This window comes from Perissodus microlepis, chromosome 1 (assembly GCF_051167445.1).
Source record: "Perissodus microlepis isolate ML-2025 ecotype Zambia chromosome 1, ASM5116744v1, whole genome shotgun sequence".
Lineage (NCBI taxonomy): Eukaryota > Metazoa > Chordata > Actinopteri > Cichliformes > Cichlidae > Perissodus > Perissodus microlepis.
Window position 1 is genome coordinate 14994706 of NC_140461.1, and position 22336 is coordinate 15017041.

Consider the following 22336-nt stretch of genomic DNA (forward strand, 5'->3'; position numbering starts at 1 on the left):
AAGAGATGGATAATACTGGATATAATAAGTAAATGATGCTCAGTTGGTATTAAGGGGACCAAAGTGTGCCTAAATGTATTGAACTGCTGTCATGTGATCGCTTGATTAGATTAGTGGAGGTGTATCTAATAAAGTGGACAGTGAGTGTATTTTGTCTTGGTTTTGAAGATGGGACTTCTCACAACATTTAACAAAATTGAATAAATCATATATTTATTGTCTTAGGTACAAAATACACCGTCTTAATTTTACAATAAACTCAGAGGAGCAAGAACATCAACAGTGACATCATATGGTATCCAAAACTGATTTTCTATTTAAAAAATAATCAAACATAAGCAGAAAATCTACTTTTGTGTAATTAAACTGAAACCTAAACTGAAACCAAAGGCGATTTCGGCAGTTAAACAGTGTACTTTTCCTCTCCTTGCCTCTGTGCTTTGTGATAGTGGGTGTAGCTGCCGTACAGCTCGTTGAAGACCTCCCTGACTCCCATCGGCAGTCCTGCCCTCAGAAACTTGATATCCTGCTCCTTGCACAGATCCAGTATCAGATAGATGCCCTCAGTAAGATGCAGCTTCACGTCTGGTCGCAGAGTAACCTGGAGAGGTCATTTATGAAAGAGGACGAGACAGCAGAGACAACAAGAGATAAAAGAAGAATTTATATGAATCTGAGGTCAGACATCATTTGCTCATTTCATAAATCACATCTGTGTTCCAGCGAAATGATGATCCTGTGTACACACATCTCTTCCTCTCCTTGCACTTAACAAGGTCAAATTTCCATAGAAATATGATACCGTATGTTGCAATATCCATCAACCCGATGTCAACATTTCAAACCGGAAATTATGCGCCGAAACAGTTAAATACACATTTAAGTCTTTAGTTCAGCCATAAGTTTCAATTAGAGAGACATCAAAGGACAGATATAATCATTTATACTGACAAAAACTATATTACTGCAAATGCTCAGAGTAGGACTACAAAAATTCAACAATGAAGATCAATTAATTCCCCAGAAACCCAGAAAATATCTAAATACAGAGCAGTCCATAGCAACGGTCCACAAACCTAGATTCAAACTTCCAGGTGCATCCCAAAAAGAGTTTCTCAAACAGGATCATCACAACATAAAAAATCAACATGATCTACATTAATTTGCAGTTTGACACCTCATGACAGCAGATTTTATAGTAACAATCAGCAGTTTGTGTCACTGTTGCTCCAAAATGCGCTAAAAATGTAAAAAGTTGTATTTTTAATCCCACGCTGTAGTTTACATATGAAATTCAGTACAGGGTTTTGCCTAGCATACGTGGCGTCACACTGCTGCAGAGGATTTTTTAGTTTTCTGAAAATAGGAAGGTCTTACACGCTTCATCTGCACCTGAGTGACAGAAGCAGAGCAACGTGTTCAGCCAGCGAGATAGCCCAAACCACGACGGGTGGAGCTGTTTTACTCTAATAACACGTAAAATAGTCAAACAACAATGATTGTGCTCAGTGGACCCTGCACAACGAGCCAAGTGGATATTCAATATCGTCTGGTTATTCATCTCTGTTACACTACACCGCCACAGACGCACAGGTGTAACACACCATGACCTGATGCTATCAGCGGTGACCGCAGTCTACAGACCTCTGACAATGAGCGAGGAGGTGATGGCTGCTCTGTGCTGCTGACTGTACCAGTTTAACGATTAGATAAAACCTGAGTCACATAATGATAGGCTTCACACATGAAGGAAACAACCCACCGTGGGGATTTCTGCAAACAAAGCAGTCAGCAGCACATAGTAACTGCTTTGTGTGCAGAAAAATACGAAACTGAGACAGAAGAGGCAGAAAATTAACATGATAACCGAAGCTATGTAAAGCACTCGTCTATTTCCGCTTTTTATATTTACATTCAGGGTTTACTTATAAAGCACTACAGGGCTACTTGTATTTGCTCGATTACCTTTTCTTTTACATTTGCATAGTTTAGCACAGTGACACTCCTTCAACACACAGAGTGCTGCCAGTCTGGTCTGCTGCTGCACATACGGAGATGCAACTGCACTCCTGAGCAGTTTCAACTAAAATTAAATAAGATTGAAATAAAATAAAATTGTAACAAAGCAGTGCTGTACTAATTGTACACACAAGGAAACAAAAGTCCCAATGCATGTGTCAAAGTATATCTAAAACATGTCCAAATCCTTAATCTCCATCAGTCTGTGGTTGAGTTTTACTTTGGGTAAAAAAGAAAACATTTCTAGTTCTGAAGTGGGAGCTCCATGAACTGTATATAAAAGATGGTTGTAGTTATCAATTCTGAAAACTAAAGTTAATGTTAAAGTGCCTAAAACCTTTTTTAAGGTTAATGATCAGCAGGGAGCGACTCCTTTGTCTGCAAAAAAAAGAGCCCAACTGTAAGATACATCTAAGGGAAAATAATAAAATTATATTCAATTTTTTATGGTCCAACAAGAGTAACAGAAAAACCCCCAACATGTGTTTATTTTTCAGGTGATGATAGGATAAGATTTCCTGTTCTGTTTTCTGGTCCTTGTTTCAAAATACGAAATTTTTTTTGGTACTTTCGGCTCCTCGTTTATATGTTTTATTTTACTTCCTGACAGAGTCCAGCTGATGGCTAGGTGTGCGTGTGCGCTCCCAGCCTCAAACCGGGGATCTTTCATGTATAAGATAAAAGTGTTAACGACTACATGCAGAGTGACAACTGCACAAAACAACCGATGGTTTTGAGATTGCATTTTGGCAAACAAACTGCCTCTTTTGGCCTCAGCACAGGACTGTTTACTGGCAACCAAATCCTACTCATCATATAACTCTACATAGAAGAAGGGCAAACAAACAGAAACCACAAAGCAGAAAATCACCAAAATCATGCTCCTTGTGACCAGATTTTATGCATTCATACGCATGCAAATATCTGTTTAAACCTGAATCAGTCTACCCTGTGACTGATAAGTTCGAATCGCCCTTTGCTCATCACGTGAGGTTTGGAGCTTAGCTCAGATCTACAATTCAGCACTTTGCACACCGACGAGTAGTCTCACAGTGGATTGCACATTTGTGCAAATACTGTCTCGATCTTCACTGGTCCTAACTGAGGGGAAACCCGAAAAGTGGTCAAAACGGCAGTTCCTCCAGGTGTCACTTGAGGCTTTCTGCAAAAGCGAGTCAATCCCCATAGATTCCCGTATTAAAATGCCTTAACGGTACAGTATTAAAAAGCATATTTACAGGGTGATATGAAATCATAGCTTTCCCACTCATAAAAACTCCATGTTCGGTGATTTAATTTAATAAACTGTTGATAAAATGTTGCTTTGCTGCTGCACAGGAGGTTTGCTTCAAAGAGCCACGAGGAGAAGCTCTGACACAGAGGCAGCTAAATTACAAAGAGCACAGAGTCTTTAAAGTATTCCCATAAGTCCAATTTTAGGATTATTAGATGATTTACGGAGTAAATCCCAAATATGACTTCCACACTATTTCTGTCTGTCTGTCTGCCCGCCGGTTTGCTCATTTTCTTTTTCCCAGTATGCGACTCGACTGGAAACTGCTGAGTCAGGCTGGCGTCATGTTAAATACAGTCTGGCAGCTGAGAGCAGCCACTCTCAGGAGCCAGACGTGACTCACTGTACTGAGGGAGCTTCACTCCCGCACTCAGAGTTACAGTAATCCTGGACCTGTTCACTGAGATTTGTGAACATCTACAGTTTGGCCAATGGAAATCACCGCTTCTGAGCGTCAGCGCCTCCATCGCTCAGCTCAGCGGCTACCAGACAAACTGGGCTGGATCAAAGGATCATCTGAGATCCTGCTGCCTCTTCCATACATCAATGTCTGTGTGTGTGTCACTCACAGCTGTAGAAAATCACAGGGGATGACAGATGGGTTCAGATGAGGAACTGTCTTGGCTTTCTATATACTATGTGTGTGTGTGTGTGTGTGTGTGTGTGTGTGTGTGTGTGTGTGTGTGTGTGTGTGTGTGTGTGTGTCTGGCATTTCATTGCTCTGTCACCAAATTGTAAAAACCATCAGAAAGAATATGTTTCCAGTACAAATATTAGTAAATCGAGACACAGAGAACATTCATACTGTGTGTGTGTGTGTGTGTGTGTGTGTGTGTGTGTGTGTGTATACCTTCTGCAGCTCTGTGACGTACTGAGCCACCATGAAGGCTGAGAGCGCGGTGAAGCTCTGAGCGGTTGCAGCAATGTGAGAGTACATCCTCTGTACCAGCCTGGAGCACTGGAAATACACATCACTGTCTGGACCTTCAGAAAACAGAGAAAGGTGTTCATGTTATTCAGATGTTCATATGTGGAATGTAAAGATATTCTTTACTTTACAAGATTCTTATTTTATGTTACCCAAACAAAACTAATGATCAATAGATAAACTGGAGCGTAACACTGCATCGACCGGCCGGATGTTTTCAATGAAAGCTGGAGATACAAAGCTGCAAATCCATGAACTGTATATAAAAGATGGACATTAGCAATGGCTCGTGTCACAAGCAAATTGAGCTGTTTTAGCTTCTTGGTGATCTTTTAAGAGCATTGCCTTCTTAGTGTCTTGAAAGCAGATTTGATGATAGAGGGACATGCAGTACTTTATCCTCCATTTTGACTCTAACTGGGGCCATAATTTGCAAAATGAGCACCACGTTGCACTTACAAAACTCAATAATCTCATAATGAAAATGTTTAATGACCAAAAAAGCCAAAAGGACATTTGAGAGCACGCCGAAAATGTCGTCAAATTTTGCTGACGTGGCCCGTCGTTTTGGTGGCCGATCGTGCACCTCTCAATTTTTGCAACTTGGCATATTATGGTTGAAGACACGAGCGTAACAGTGCAGAAGCCCAGAGAGTGACAAATTATACAGAGGATGTTGCAGCGACTTCCTGTGAGCTAACAGCGGCGTAAATAGAAGTGACTGTGTGATGATGTTGCGCACCACACAAAGCGGCCAATCCGGTGGTGTACCCGCACCTTAAACTTGAAAACAAGGTGACAACAAGCCAATCTATGTGCTTTTCTATTCTGTTATTCTGTTCAGTTTCATTCACACAGCTAAAATCATTAAGGGAAACACTTGATCATCAACCTGTGCGCACACTAAAGCCTTTTTTGGGGAGTTGTCTGCCACCAATGCAGGGAAATGGATTCACAATAGTTTATGTTACCTAACTGATCAGGTGTCCCCTTAAAATCTCTGATTAGTATATTGTTGTATCACACTGAAAGAAGCTGGATAGGTACATCCCTAGAAATGTCCAGTTCTTATATACAGTCTGTGCTTCAGCCTTTTTTCCATTTCTTTAATTACACAGTGAAGCATTAATCAATCATACATGTTTATATCTACAGATACAAGAGCCTGAGGACAATATCAATGAGCACTAGATTAAAAAAAAAGAAACATCATGGTGTGATTGCAGCATTAAGACAGCTGAAAATTTAAAGCTAAACCCCAGAGTGCTCATGCAGCACTCTTATTGGTACAGAGAATAGTTCCTATGGTGACTAAGTAAGAGGTTACTGCAAACAGAGGTCTTAAATTTACAGTGGATTTAAAATGAGAAAATGAGCCTGTAACCTTCTCTACTTCTGGGAGGCTACTGCCAGAAGTGTTGAAACATGTGTGGGCATAACACAAAGTTTGTGTCAGCTCCAGATTACACAATGCAATTTATTATTCTTCAGTAATCTGCAGTGTTATTTTTCGCTGGGAGGACGGTAACAAAACACAAGCCACATCTGTAGTGAACAGTGAACGCTAGTACAGCACTGACCCGTCCCCTTCATCAGAGTAAAGCAGACTGTTTTTCTGGGCCTTGAAGACATTATAACGTTTCCTGTTATGTCTTTCACCTACAACTTTACACTGTGCAGTCCTAACAGCCTGACTGAGCTGGTTTGGCCACATTAGTGAATGATGTTAATGTTACCTGCGTCACCGTCTCCTCTTTGCCGACCTTCCTGCACAATAGAAGCCACTAGACGGTAGAAGACATTTAAGAACGAGGGAGCTGCGTTTAACATCGCCTGGAAACACACACAAAAAGTAAACAGTCAGTAACATATATAAATATATATCTTAATAGGTCATACTTCTGCCTGATAAAACACTGTTATACTGCAATTGCTGAAAAGCAATAGATCCTGGCAGAAAACTGTAGACTCGTAAATTCCCAGAAGAGTCATTAGATTTATTCTTGAGGATTTGCAACTGACTTTGGATTATGTTACATTTCATTCACACCACTAATACAGCATTAACATGAATTGTGCTCAACCCGACCTAAACTCATGAATTACTGTCATAAGTGTGGTAAAACACTCAAAGGAGGACAAATGTTACATGTTTTTAGGATCTGACAAACAGAGAGAGAGAACTGAATCCAAGAGGGTTAAAAAAAATGGACTAAACAGTCCTGACAGATCCATCTGTTACATCGCTTTCACAGAGTTGTAACGGAGCAGCCATAAACTTACAGCTCGCAAAATGACTGAGGTAAAAGTTGGATTCCCGCGAGAGCTACGTATGCATTTTTGTCTGTACCTTGCTCCCTTCGGGGAGACTGAGGCAGGGAAGGAGAGACGGGAAGAATATAAATGAGGAAGGGATGATGTCATCAGCTCTGGTTGGAGATCAGCAACGGTTTCCATCGACTTAAACCTGCTCCATGCCAACCTACCCGGCCTGCCAGCTCTCCGACCTCTCCTTGCTGAGCCTCCTCCCTCACACCTCTCTGACATAACCCTCTTTTCTATTTTGTCTTGAAACTTCCCTCATGTATCACGTTCTCCATCTCCGGTTTTATCCTTTAATCTCTTTATCGCTTATCTTTTACTCCTGTCTCTTTCTCACTCTGCTTTCCTTCACTGCCTCCTTTTTCCTCCCCTCTTCCCCCTTCTCTTAGTCGTCTTTTGTTCTTGCAAACATCTGATATCACTTAGCTCGTTCATGGCTGGCTTTATTTAACACAGCTGCCCCATTTCAGCCCGGCTTTGTCGCTGTTACTGAACAACAAACTGTCAACATTTTAGATTCAGAAAAACTGAAAAATTATCGCATTAACAAAGCCGGAGCAGAATAAAGCGTGTGGGCCAGGATGTAGATGGCTCCATTTCTTCAGGAAAAAAAAAAATTCATTTTCACGACCTTTTGGGTGCAAAGTGAACACTCCCAGTACAAGGCAGAAAAAGTAGACATCGTGATGTTTTCCATGCAGCTGGTGAGCTGCAATATCCTTTTGTTGAAAGCGGAATTCCTTCGAGGCATCCTGTGAGCTCAGCGGCACCACATACCACATTTTCTTCAAATCAAGGATTCAAACCAGCAGCCTTGACCTACAGAGACCTTCATTATACAAGTGTGTAGGTCTGATTTCATAAGTCGGGGGGAGAGTGCAGGAACAGCTTTTAAAAAGTACTTTTTCAATGTTCTTTAGCTGTACAAAAGCATCTTGTAGAAATTTATTAGAAAATTATCTATGAGAATTAAACTGCTCATTCAGCTTTTTGTAATACAGGGAGTGCAGAATTATTAGGCAAGTTGTATTTTTGAGGAATAATTTTATTATTGAACAACAACCATGTTCTCAATGAACCCAAAAAACTCATTAATATCAAAGCTGAATATTTTTGGAAGTAGTTTTTAGTTTGTTTTTAGTTTTAGCTATTTTAGGGGGATATCTGTGTGTGCAGGTGACTATTACTGTGCATAATTATTAGGCAACTTAACAAAAAACAAATATATACCCATTTCAATGATTTATTTTCACCAGTGAAACCAATATAACATCTCCACATTCACAAATATACATTTCTGACATTCAAAAACAAAACAAAAACAAATCAGCGACCAATATAGCCACCTTTCTTTGCAAGGACACTCAAAAGCCTGCCATCCATGGATTCTGTCAGTGTTTTGATCTGTTCACCATCAACATTGCGTGCAGCAGCAACCACAGCCTCCCAGACACTGTTCAGAGAGGTGTACTGTTTTCCCTCCTTGTAAATCTCACATTTGATGATGGACCACAGGTTCTCAATGGGGTTCAGATCAGGTGAACAAGGAGGCCATGTCATTAGTTTTTCTTCTTTTATACCCTTTCTTGCCAGCCACGCTGTGGAGTACTTGGACGCGTGTGATGGAGCATTGTCCTGCATGAAAATCATGTTTTTCTTGAAGGATGCAGACTTCTTCCTGTACCACTGCTTGAAGAAGGTGTCTTCCAGAAACTGGCAGTAGGACTGGGAGTTGAGCTTGACTCCATCCTCAACCCGAAAAGGCCCCACAAGCTCATCTTTGATGATACCAGCCCAAACCAGTACTCCACCTCCACCTTGCTGGCGTCTGAGTCGGACTGGAGCTCTCTGCCCTTTACCAATCCAGCCACGGGCCCATCCATCTGGCCCATCAAGACTCACTCTCATTTCATCAGTCCATAAAACCTTAGAAAAATCAGTCTTGAGATATTTCTTGGCCCAGTCTTGACGTTTCAGCTTGTGTGTCTTGTTCAGTGGTGGTCGTCTTTCAGCCTTTCTTACCTTGGCCATGTCTCTGAGTATTGCACACCTTGTGCTTTTGGGCACTCCAGTGATGTTGCAGCTCTGAAATATGGCCAAACTGGTGGCGAGTGGCATCTTGGCGGCTGCACGCTTGACTTTTCTCAGTTCATGGGCAGTTATTTTGCGCCTTGGTTTTTCCACACGCTTCTTGCGACTCTGTTGACTATTTTGAATGAAACGCTTGATTGTTCGATGATCACGCTTCAGAAGCTTTGCAATTTTGAGACTGCTGCATCCCTCTGCAAGATATCTCACTATTTTTGACTTTTCTGAGCCTGTCAAGTCCTTCTTTTGACCCATTTTGCCAAAGGAAAGGACGTTGCCTAATAATTATGCACACCTGATATAGGGTGTTGATGTCATTAGACCACACCCCTTCTCATTACAGAGATGCACATCACCTAATATGCTTAATTGGTAGTAGGCTTTCGAGCCTATACAGCTTGGAGTAAGACAACATGCATGAAGAGGATGATGTGGACAAAATACTCATTTGCCTAATAATTCTGCACTCCCTGTAATAATGTAAGCGAGCAGCCGCACCCAGCAAAGCCAAATAAAAACCTGTTTGGTCAGAATGCATTATGAATGTGGTGACAAGGAGTTTGCAAAGTATTTTAAGGTCTAGATTTACGAGTGAAACTGGGCGGTAGCTGGATGGTTACACAGGATCCTTGCCTGTTTTATGAAGTAGACCAATGATGGCAGAGTTCATGTTTGGAGACAGAGTCTGATGGTTCTGAATTTGAGTGACCGTTCAAAAAAAAAAAAAAGTAGGTGCTACCTTAGGCCATAAGTCTTTGTAGAAGTGTACTGGAAAACCTTCTGCTGCTGGGAATTTATTGTTTGGGAGATGCTGTAGAGCTTCGTGGAATTAAGATATTGAAAGAGGTGAATCCAGAGCCGCAATCTGTTCATCATTTAGTTTCAGTAGATTTATATTGTTAAGAAATTCTGAAATATCAGCGTCGGTGGGATTAATCTGTGATGAGTATAAAGCTTCATAAAAGTCTTTAAAAGATTTATTTATTTGTTGTGGATCATGAGTAATGTTCCCAGTGGAATCCTTTATAGAATGAATAGCTGTTTTTTTCACCTAAACTTTGAAATAAAGCCTTATTTGATATCAGAGCGGTGTGACACTTTGATCTTGTTGTCGGTACTAAAGTAGATCAGCAGCGAAGAGTGGCCTCACATCAAGGAGGTCATTCAGTGTTTGGAGTCCAGCTGCAGTTTACATAAACCTTACCTGCTGCTGAGTTATGGCTGAAAAACGATCTGCGGTAAATTAATTAACTGCTCGTCTTTTTGCATAAAACACCAGGAGCACATAAACTCTTGAGTCAAGGCTAAAAACATCTTGTAACAGGTTAAACTGATCCTGAACTGTGGACACTGAAATCTAATCAGCTCATCCTCAAGTCAAAGAGAAAGTTTGTTCGCAATTTGAAAATTCCCTTTAAGACATTCCAGAGAAACTTTCATTACTGTTCGCATGTCTCTGCCCAGGACACCAAGATGTTCCCAAGCCCATCGTGAGATCCTGGGATCTCCAGTCCCTAACAGATCAGCACAGCGTCAGTATCACTGGTGCCAATCCATCCATCCATCTCCTGCTCCATTCTCCCCTCCCCTGACCCAGAGTGAGCACTCCACCCTTTTCCAGCTGGCAACTATGGTCTCAGATTGGTGCTTATTCTGGTCCCAGTCACTTCACACTCTGCTGCAAACTGCCTTAATGCACACTGAAGGTTATCACCTGATGAGCCCAGAAGAACCATGTCATCTGCATACAGCAGCGATATGGTCCCAAGGGTGGCAAAGTGGAAACCCTCTGCTGCTCGGCTGCAACTAGAGATTTGCACTATGTGAACAAAGCTCTTGGCACGCCTGTACAGGAACTGTAGGCAAGTGCAGTTTAAAGAACATACTTTTTCCACATTTCCAAAGCCACTGTCATGTGCATTACAATTTGCAGTGTCTATTTACACGCACAACACCTTGACATGGTCAACTATTTTAGAGCTAAGCAGCATTGAAACACATTTTATATAATTTAACTGAATAAGTTCTCACTTATTAAAAAGCAATCCCCTGTGCCAGACTGGACCCTCTTACACACTGCATGTTTCACACCCCTGCACCACTTCTTTCACCTGTCCCTTCATACCTGAGGATGACACTGGATGATGGCGAACAGCGCCTCGTGAACAGCCAAGAAAGCTGAATGATAGACTGTTGGGGTCATGTGATCAAGGGGGACTGACTGGAGAGCTCCAAGGATCAAAGTCACATGATGAGGGCTGGTGATTTGCCCCTCCCCCTGTCGAAGCAGTGATGTCATCGACGTTATCGTGGGAATGGTAAAGGGAAGGGTCAGCGAGACGTCCTGACTGGATAATCTCACTAAGAACTGTAACACAGGAAGACAAAGACACAGTAAAGGTTAGATAGATGAACATGTACAAACAATGAGAGCAAGAAGCTACAAAAATCCAAGCCTTCCAAACATTAAAGGTATTTCCTTCACAACTCATCTTTTTTTTTTTAAAGCTTTCTGGATGTAATGAATACCGAAAATACATATTTAACAAAACTGACAACAAAAGGCTGTTTCACAGCAGACACGACTTCCCACAGCAGCACAGGTGTGCCTAACAACATTAACAATGGACCTGTTCATCGTATTTTAAGATCCCATTAAATCAAGTCAGTGACAATGAGCCAGCATGCAAAGCAACAGAGTCCACATTCACAACGTTTCCAAGTACTTGGCTCAGAGTAGCTCCCAGAATTGAAATTCCAAGTGTCAATATGTTTTCTAAGGACTGAAAGTTTGAACTAAACCCTGCAAAAATAACAGCTATTTACAAATATCTCAAACACCCAGGAAAGCCCTTAAGGTGAAAAACCATTAGGAGTACTGAGGATGATTTTTAAGAGAGCAAAGGACACGGCCACAGCAACCCCCCCCCCTTCTAGCAAGGACATTACATATTTGCAGTTTGCATTTGTTGACTGATTCATGGTGTCAGCTCATGCAAAAAACACAGTCCACCGTGTAGACAGGTAGAGCTGGAGATGAGGCTGGAGAGATGGATGACCTCATGAACTATTCATGCAGTAAGATTTTGATCACGTGGTTATAGGTGACTAACGGTGATTACATAACTGTAGAAACAACTCAGTGCATGCATGCAGGCACGCCTCACTGGTGGGCTCTGGGGATTGGTTTAAGAAGGAGAAATGTTTTCCAAACACTGGAGTAGTCGTTATTTTGCACTTTTCCATATTTTTACAAGCCTACATTCACACACAGTTACACAGCACTTTATTGTATGACATTAAGAGCTTTCTACCTACCACACACATAATAAATAAATAATAAATAATATAATTTTAAGATTTCTAAAATACTTGTGTTTCCTATGTTTTTAACTGGTGGTCTAATACATTTGTTAAGCATTGTAATACTGTACTAAATAAATCTAAACAAAAATATAACAATCGGCATGTAAATTAAAGTAGTTTGTGTATTTCCAAAGAGAAATCGTGACAAGTAACCACCATTAAAGAGCTGAAGAAAAAAAGATTTTAATAAAATTATGCCTCTTCACTTAAAAGAAGAATTTAATTAGAATATTTTATGCTTTTGAACAGGCTCTCTCTCACATGTCTAAAAATACAGACTTGACAGATAACAAAAGCGTGAGTGAGGGGATGTGTGTCTATCAGAGCACTCCGTGTGAGTGGGTGGGGGTCTTGATGAAAAGGCCAAAAGAGCATAAGTGAAAATTACAAAGAAGATGAACAAAAGGCTGTGGCTGTCTTTAGGCGCTGGTGGCTGTCAAGCATTAAAAAATTACAGACATTTTTATTGAATAAAAGAATAAAAAAAGTCCCATGTACTTCCAGCGCATGGTCACTAAAACCATCACAGATGATGAGCCGGAGATCGGACTGTCACGTCTCATCATCGTGGCCCAGTATCTGCTTGTCTTCACTATAATGTGAATGTTAAACTGATTACTCTTGTTTAATGGCTTTTACCTAAATAATAATAAAAAACCCATAAATCCTAAACATGTAAGCAGTAATTTAACTTGTAGTTTGAAGCCAGTTCATTTTCCAGTCACAGTTTCTGACTCTGGCCTCAAAACAAAGCTGGCTTCATTTCGAGGCGTGTCCCACACCCATAACCCCGTTTGTCATCATTCCAGTGATTCCACACCAGGTGTGCAAACTGATTTAACCGTCTTTTTTTGTGAAATAAACAACTGAACAATGACACACAGCATTCCCGCAATAACACAAAAGGTTTTATATTCTTTTAGCTTGGAGAGCAGCTCCTCCCGACAGGCAGGCAGGGAAACTACGAGTGTGAAATGCATTTTGTTTCTAAAACACTGTCCTCACTCTCTTCATGATGATCTGGGACATTTTGGTGGTCTGGCAGAGATTTTAATACCAATTTTAAAAATTACCGCAGTAACCCAAAGTAGGTCGTTAAAATTAGGGGAAAAAAAAAAATCATAATAATTTTAAACACAGTTCAAACCAGCATGCTATTGAACTGAAAAATGTGCATACATACAGGGGATGCGATTAAACTTTAAATATGATTGAGATTAGACAGAAGGATCAGAAGAAGCACATGTTTTGGAGCATAAACACCATGATGTAATCAACTGATATTCCTGATGGTTTACAGCTTCCACCTCAGCCTCTCTGCAGGTGCAGGTGGGGCCAATAAGAGACCCAGGCAGCATTTGACTTGCACGCCTCAAGAGACCTGCATGGAAACCACTTGGGAAACAAAGCTGACGGTAGCTAACACCGAGCGCCGCCAGAGGCAGTCCAGTCGACTGACACAGGCAATGCAGAGAAAAAGGCAGCTGCAGGCAACAGTTAACAAGCCTACCAGAGGTTCAAGTATATCAAGCTGCCTACAGTCTCTCTTACTGTCTTTATTGTACATTTAAGGGGCCCCTTTTATGTACCTTAAAGTACTGTATATATGTGCATGAGTAAAGTGGTGCTTTTCTGTGTGTGTATTCTCACTGCATTAAACCCTGTATGTGTTCGAGTGTGAGTGTTTGGTTTTCTCACCACCACAGCAGATATAATCTGTGGTGCAATGAGCCACAGAGCTCTGGAGCAGGTTTCAGGCAGCTGACAACAGGACAGCAGCTTAATGGTGATTACTGCAGATAGCGCCTCCTGGAGAGCAGCAAACAGATAGAAGAGTTTGAAAAAACAGTTAACACAGAGTATTAAACATTCTTATTCACTGTGGGAAAAAATACCAAAATCACAACCTCCCATTTATCAGGTAAGATAAAGAGAAAGTCTCTCATCTAAAACATTGTATTAACAGCACAGAAAAATCTAAATTGTGCAGATTCTACAGGTTTTAAGGATCACGAAATCTGAAATAGGAAAACTCAGTCTCAGCCTCACCCTGCAGTTTCCTGCCCTCAGCTTGCTAATGTCCAGTCCTTCCCTGATTGTCATCAGCAGTAGATTAAATCGACTTGTAGTACTTTTCGCCACCAAGTGGCGCAACAGCTCCTGCACAGTCGGCTCCAGCTCACTAAGGTCATTTGAAGGCAGCCAGGGAGCTGAAATCAAAGAGATCGAAAGAGATTTTAGAAAGGATACAGAATCATTAATGTGCTGCATTAATAATAAATCAGTCCATTCAATAACACGGTGGATGCAAGCAATGTTTGCTTCACTGAGTGAATGGGTTAAATGCAGAGAGGAATTTCCCCACAGGGAACAATAAAGTATACATAAAATATACTGATCCAAACAGAAATGTTTTCAAAATGTCTGTGTGCCTGATGTGACGCTAACAATAGAGAACTGCCACTAAAACTGACAAAGGCACCAGGGAGACTGTTTTCATAAAAAGGGGTTTATCAGGCTTTCTCTTTTATTATTTTATTACTTTTTGATCTGTGTGATGTCAACCAGAACAGATATTGTTAATTAAATATTCTTAATTCTGTTTGCAAGGAGCAGCCAATCAGAAGAAAGTTGCACCAAGGCCCCAGGATAAGTTGTTGAACTAAGCATCGTGTAAAGCTGCTCTAGTGGAGCCCAAGAATCCTCTGCAACAGAATTCAAATTCAAACCACTTTAAATTTAACTAGCTGGGTTGAATCTGACTGTCGTACGTGCGACAGAGAAAAGCTCATTTTCTTTAACAGATGGCATGAAATACTCCCTTAGTTGTATTCCTGTGTCAATGTGTGCGATGTGCAGAGGTAATTACTGAAAGGACAACACTGACTGATTGCACAGGTGAATGAGATGTTTGTTTTTAATATGGTTGCATATACCTGTCAGTAGCCTGTGCACATTCTGCAGTATCTGAATGTAAAGGTCATCCAGCTCATTTCTTCTCTTCTTCATCCCTCCTTCCTCCTCCGTGTCTTTTTCCTCCACCATCTGCACAGCTTGGTAAAAGGAGGACAGGAAGCGGAGAGAGGAAACCAGGAAGTCCATGGGCCTGGGGGCAGAGCTTATTTCTTTAAGGATCTGCTGGCAGAAGCCCTGATAAAGGCTCATATGAGTGAGCCTGGTGCCACTGTGCTTGTTCTCATCCTCCACTGAGAGTGAGGACAGCTCAGACTGCAGCATGACTGTTACAACATCTACTAGAAAAGCTTGACTGAGGATGCTGGCGGGCTGGTTCACCCCCTCACTGAGAGTTTGGGGCTTTAGGACAAACTCGACAGCTGGTACCAGCGAAGCAGTTATTTTTGCAAGTATTTGGGTTAAAATCTGATCCAGTGCCTTGCTTCTTCCCAAATTGGAGATCATCACTTGGGAGAAAGAAGTCACAGATGCCAGCAAAAGATGAACTGATGACAAGGAAGCCCCTGAACTGGATTCAGCATTTTGTCTGCTTGTCACTTCCTCGCTAGTAAGATAGGAAGCAAACTGGTCCAGGTTGAGTCGAACACTACTGTTTCTGATAATTATCAAACTGACTAAGGTCTGTATGAAGACCTGCACCGCTTTGATAAAATCCAACCAATCAGTGCTGCATGTGGCTTGAGCTCTCGCACTACTTCTATGCCACAGGAGAGACGACAAAGCGGCCTGCAGCAAAGTACTACCGTGCATGAGCTTCAGAACACTTTGGAAATTCTTACTCTCTAGGAGATGAGCGAGAACCCCGAGCAGCTTTCTTAGGAACAGAGCATCACCTCCAGATTCTGTCATCCGCTCTGGCTTACAGGAGGTGGAGGTGAGCATAAAGAAAAGCAGGAGGAACACACGGGAGAGATCCTCAGAGCTCATCCCATCTGGATGTAGGATTGTTAAGATTTGAAGTAAGCCTACCAGCTCCCTGCTTTCTGTTTCAGTCAGCAGTACAAAAATCTCTCCAGTTTTAGAGGATGTCAAAATATCCTCAACCATAGTCTCTTTCTTCACCAGCGTGGGCAGAGGCTGACTGGCATCTCTCTGTGAAGAGACTGCCTTTCTTTCCTGAAATGTCAGAAGTGTGGAACAAACCTCGGGTGTGTGTGCTGCCCCGAGCACACAGATAATCCTTTGTGTGAGCGACCAAACTGTGGCGGAGAACAGTGAAGGCAACTCAGCAAGCATTGGGCTTTGAAGAAGCTGCGAAGATATGAGGGAGACGGTCAGAGAGTCGGGCGGCAAGTCTTCTGATCCGTCTGTCCGTCTGTTCAGAAATGAGCTGATAAGTACGTCAGCTATGCAGCGCACGTCTTCGCTGCTCAGGTGGCAAAGGATCAAAGGTAAGTTGGTCGTAACAAGATACCAGTGCGCTGCAAAGTAGGAGCTGGTGGTCACGCTGCTGATCTGCCTGTCCCACGCCTGCTCTCCATCCAGACTCACCTCCAGCTCAGATGTAGCTAAAATAAACTGTGCTGACCTTTTTAGAAGTGCCGCAGTGCTGGATTCGCCTATTAAGACGTCGTCCAGCAAAATCTTCTTCATCTGCTGTAAAGTGAGGAGCTTGAGCAGCATGCAGCTCATTGGGCTGCAGGAGGGGGACGGGCGGTGACAAGCAGGTAAGATGTCACCTGATAAAAGACTCTCTATGTCAGAGATTGGAGAACTAGAAGGAGCTTCATCAGGAGATGCATATTTGTAGCAGTGCATGTGGAAGAGTGTATCCACCTCCACCCAGGTGTATCTGAGCAGGAGAGCTGCCTCCAGGGTCTTCTGCTCCCACAGTGCTCCAGTTTTAGACTCTGAAGGTTTCTCTTTGAGGTTCAGACTTTTTCTGCCTTTCTTTGAGGCCTTCTGAACTGAACTTGTATTTCTATTCTTCTTCTCTGTTGAAACCACACGTAGTAACTCCTTTATTAAGCTCTGAAACCCCTTCATTAGGTCCTGACTCTGCCTCACTAAGGGAACAGGAGAGGCATTGTCTAGAGTCTTCAGATTGAATAAAACAGCATGAAGCAGCTGACTGAAGGGGAGGAGTTTGAGAGAAGCGTCTTTTCTCTCTTGGTCCTCATGTTCTCCATCAGTCTCCATTCGCTCTCCCTCTGTTTTCTCCTTCACCAGGTCAGGCAGTATGTATTTCCTGATGGCCTCCATCACTGATGAACAGATCTCTAAAACTTGGGATGGAGGTGTGTCCAGAAGGCAGGTCCTGAGAGAGGTGGAGATGCTTTCAGGCAGAAGAGGAGGTCGAAGGTCATCCAGAGCAGGCTGGCAGATCACTGACACGAGCTCAGAGAAGAGACGAGGCAGCTGGCGGAGCTTAGTGTAGGTCTGGAGGAGGCTGCACACCATGAGCTGTTGGCAAGTAAAGTTTCATTAAAACATCACCATCTGAATATTCATATATTAAAATGAATAAAGCCAATTCTTAAAAAGTTGGTGGTGCTGTATAAAATGTATATTAAAACAGAACACAATGATCTGCAGATTTCATAAACTCACAGAAAAAACACAAAAACATATCAAATGCTTACATTTAGACATTTTCACATGTCATGACAAACATTAGCTTATTAAAACATTAAAAAAGCAAAGAGTTTTAATCTCATAATCTATAATACATAATATCAAAAATTCAGGGATTCCGGAGAAATCTCTGTACGCAAGGCTAAAAAATCAACACTGGATGACTGAACTTTGGACCGTCAGTTAGCCATCATTCTGTCATGGAAATAAGGAACACTTCCAGAAATCCAGAAAACCATTTTGCGGTGAAACAAATCCAAATTTGAAATTCTTTCTAGAAAACACGAACACTGCGTCCTCTATACTAAAGAGGAGAAGGAACCATCTGGCTTGTTATCACCGCTCAGTTCGAAAGCCTCCATCTCTGAGGATATGGGTGTGCATTAATGCCTATAGTATTGGCAGCTTGCACATCTTGAAAGGCAGCATAAGGGCTGAAATGTATATACAGGTTTTAGAGAAGCATGACCTATCTAGGTGACATCTGTTTCAGGGAAAGACTTCCTTGTCTTCTTTCCATATTTCAGCAGGTCAATCTGCAATATGCAGTTTAGCAATGCTACAACTTTATTACAGCAGCATGGCTTCATAGGAGAAGAGGGTCCAGGTGCTGAGCTGGCCTGCCTGCCTGCACTCCACACCTTTCATTAAGGGAAAACATTTGCACATAATGAAATGAAAAATATGACAAAGAAAAGCTGGGACTGTTGAGCAGCTAAAATCCAATATGAGGATATACAAAAGGTACTTTTTCTCAGTTTAAACATTTAATATGTTTTCTGTGTTCTATTGTAAATAAAATATGGGGTTATGACATTTGCAGATCACAGCATCTCAACTTTTAAGAACTGAGTTTGTAATTAAAAACACTGATTTATTGTCCTTTTTTTTTATTTGTAAAATATAAAAGTTAAATGAAGACCTGTCTGGCGCGTTGCACTCGTGCTTCCATGCATTCGGCATTAATCCAGGCTGAAGATAAAAGCTGGTCCAGATCTGGCTCGAGAATCAGATGATTGAGACTCAAAAGCACTTTCAAACAGCGGTACCACGATGGAATGCTGAAAGTCAAGATGGGAAATTTTTCTATCATAAGAAAAGAAAATTATTTTGTAATTTTATTGGAATAAAAATGTTTTACAGAGAAGTTGTTCTTTACCTCGGCTGGGCCTCGTTGAAGAGCAATTGTCCCACGGCTCTGTAAAAGTTGAGCTGGACGTCTTTGTGTCGTATCCTGTCTGCGGCCACATTATAAATACCGGCCGACAGCGCCTGGCTTAGCAGGGACTCCACAGCCAGCAGAGCCAGGTTCCAGTTCTCTGGGGAGCTCATGGAAGCTGGAGGTGACTTCTGCTCACCAAGATGAAGATCTAAAGTTGGGACTAATCTGCTTAGAAAGCAGAAACACAGCATCCTCTGCTCCTCCTCATCTTCTACCCTCGCTTTCCCGTACTTTTCCAGAAAAAACTTAAACAACAGACACAAAGCACTGGACTTCACAGGGTAATGTAGTGATGGCTCACAGTAACCCCGGTCGCTCAGTTTGGAAAGTACAGCGTTGACAGGCTTGAAAGGCCCCTTTGTCCCTCCTGAACCACGTTTCCCAGAATCCTCTTTAGGTGGAAGGAGCTCCTCCTTGTATGAGTTCAGGTGCTCAGAGGGGAAGAGTGCCAACTGAAGGATGGAGTCCATCTTCATGCGGATGTCTCTACAAAGCTGTTGACGGAGACGCAGGTGAGCGAGACACGCTGCAAATTCTCCCGAGGTCAGCAGGTGCCGGAGCAGGACGAAGGGTTGGAGTAGGTGGTTTGTCACCATACTAGAGACTCTGCTAGGATTGGCTTGTTGTCGCTGCACTGACAAATACGATGACAGCACCTGAAGCAACACCTCAAATAGGTTAGCTGAACGGAGGTTTTCCTTCGGCTTGGAAGAGGATTTGTCAACGTCCGACTGTGGCTGATCTAGTGGACTGCCATTCAGCATGTCCATCTGGGAAGTCTCCATATTTGTTGCAGGTTCAGTCTGAAGGCACTCGGCCATCGATTCATCATGACTTGTGACAGGCTTCTTCTTTAGGTATTCCATGGGCAATGGCTCCTGCAGCTCACGACAGGCCAGTGAGCAGAGCTTGGCCAGCAGATCAACCATAAGTTCATACTTAGATGTAAAAACAGATGAGAGTGCAGGAGAAGAGAAAATGCACTGACACACGCTCAGTATATAGGACACACACCCCGACGACTTGGAGCCAACGTGTGCGCACTTCTGCAGCTGGTCAAGCAGCTGGAAGCAAAGAGAAAAAGCTGTGAGTAAAACTTCCACTTGTCAAGTTAGTAATTCTGGGATCTTTTAGTATAATTGCGTCTTTATCAATTCATGCTACAACTGTAGTATTAACCCAGAACTGTGCAGGACATGCTCTTACTATCTTCTAATGACACAAGACAGAGTCAGAGGAGATCACATGTGCTGTTATATCACAGACATGATTTCTGATTTAACTGCTGAAGTACCTGTGCCATGTTGAGCTTGAGAGTGATGGTCTTTCCCTGCTTGAGAAAAGACTGGAGCTTCCGGCTGTGAAGCACATCATCAAGGTAGCACCACAGGGCTTCCAAGAAATCCTGGGAAAACTCCACCTTTTTACTGTAGTAGAGTGAGAGGGCATGGGTGCACCAGTCCAACAGCACCTACAGACAGATTTAGGTTAGCTGCTGCTTAATACACGCCAAAAAAGAAATTACCGCGCTACAAACATTCACAAGCTTCCACTTTTACCTGTTCTTTGTTGGGCAGCAGGCACTGTGAGGAGATCCAGGCAAAACGTGCCAGCTTCAGCTTGTTATCCCATGGAGTCTGTGGGCTCTTTAGTTTCAGGTGGATACCCGAGTAGATGGCAGCCATCGCTGCAGCTGCTGATGCAAAAGGTCTGGGAAGACAGGAAGAAGACAAGGAGTGAGTAGTTACACAGAGGAGTAGAAAGAGGAAACCTGGATATTCCTGATAATCAAACCAGCTAGCTGAGATTATATAAGACACAGACAAGGAAACAGAAAGAGATAAGTAAGGCTTTTCCTGACTCTTATTTTATGCAACAATAATTGGAAGTTTTGCTTCATTTTATTTTTATAAATAGATGCTATAGAAGTATTTAACTGTCTGTCAGTTATAAAGTAATATTCAGATCCTGTTTTTTATACAAAAGGGAAAAAACTATTCCATCCATTTTTTTAGTTTATTAGCATCCTCCAAATAGCTGCGATAAAATGAAAAGAATTACTCTACACATGAGGTAGTTTAGTCTCTGAGGCATTTTGACAAGCAAATTAAGTTTGGCACAGTGTTTAAACAAGCTGTCTGACCCAGTTAACCACATCATTTTAACTTCAAAGCTTTTTATATGTATTTGTCAATACCCTGAACTTCACCTACTCCTACTTAAATAACAGGAAACAGTGTAGAAGAGTGAGGGGATATGGTTTTTTTATAGAAGTGGCTGCTTGACTTTATTTTAGCACCAATGCGTGTCTTAGTATTTGTGACATATGTTGTAATGTATATATACACATATATATGTAATGACACTGTGAGTTTTACCTATGAACAAAGAGCAAAACAGTTGTGTTAGGCTTCATCTAAATTATCAGACATCAGTTATCCCCATCATTGCAAACTCTCACTACATACTGCTCCCCATCTGTCTAAGATCTGGATTACAACCCGATGTGACTACATTCAAGGTGGGGGGTTTTTTCACTTTATTGATCAAACAATTGACTATTTATATCTATTAAACTACTTATGAGCACAAAAAAAACACTGGAAATAAGCTGGCTGGTCTGATGAGTCTCAATTTTCTGCTGTGAACTGCTGTGATCAGCTCTCAATTCAATATGGTCCCCTTTGGGATGTGGTGGAAGAGGAGATTCACACAGTGGTGAGGAAATGCACCTGACACATCTGCAGCTGCTGTGTAATACTATTATGTCAACATGGATCAAAATCTCTGAGGAATGTTTTCAAGATGAATCCACGAAGATTTAACGAAGCTCTCGAGGAAAAGGGGATCAAATCCGATATTAGCAAGGTGCTTCTAGTGAAGTGGCCTGTGAGTGTATTGCTTTGCACTATTTAAAAGCAGCCCCAGAAGTCTTTACAGCAGTGATTAATTTTTCTTTACCGTTTTTAACAAAATTCATCAATTCATAATCTAGAACTGATCGTTTTTATGCATTCTGTCGTTTTATATTATAGAGTACTTGTTGTTCCGAGTTTATTTGCCCATCTGTCTGAGTTACTTTAACTTATAAAGTAAAAAAAATCACTTATAAGAATGATAAACCAGTAGAAGTCCTATCAATCTGAGAAACACACACTGACATGCTTAATGCTAACGGCTAGCTACGCAGCATATATTGATGCTAACATGGACTAATCCAGGTGCTGCTAGCCGCCTGCACGTATACAAATCAGCTCAGAACGTCTGATTTACTTGATTATTACCATCGACCCACATCCGTACAAATTTAGGTCTTTAAACTTACTGCTTTGGAATCCGCACGTGTCGCCTGTTTTCTGATTTGAACGACCCCTCAACTTTCACCCTGCCGGCTCAGGCACAAGCAATCGAGAGACGATATGAACCTGTCGGCCAACGGAGACTGGAGAGACAGTGACTACAGAGCCCTGGGCGCCAACCACATGGTCTATCTGTACACTCGCCCCTCAAAGACAGTTTTAATGTCTCTATATTTTCAGGCAACACA

The 22336-nt window shown here is 41.9% G+C and overlaps 1 protein-coding gene across 1 annotated transcript; it reads right to left on the reverse strand.

The window, feature by feature from the left end:
- Positions 1-186: 186 nt before the first annotated feature.
- Positions 187-22288, reverse strand: urb2 (URB2 ribosome biogenesis homolog). Its single transcript, XM_084931436.1, has 12 exons — positions 22115-22288; positions 20349-20499; positions 20084-20260; positions 18727-19853; positions 18490-18628; positions 14954-17396; positions 14067-14227; positions 13716-13826; positions 10777-11019; positions 5978-6074; positions 4164-4297; positions 187-601 (listed from the first exon to the last, which is right to left on the reverse strand). The coding sequence occupies exons 2-12, from the start codon at positions 20472-20474 to the stop codon at positions 404-406; spliced, it is 4956 nt and encodes a 1651-aa protein (XP_084787562.1). The 5' UTR covers positions 20475-20499; positions 22115-22288; the 3' UTR covers positions 187-403.
- Positions 22289-22336: the final 48 nt, after the last annotated feature.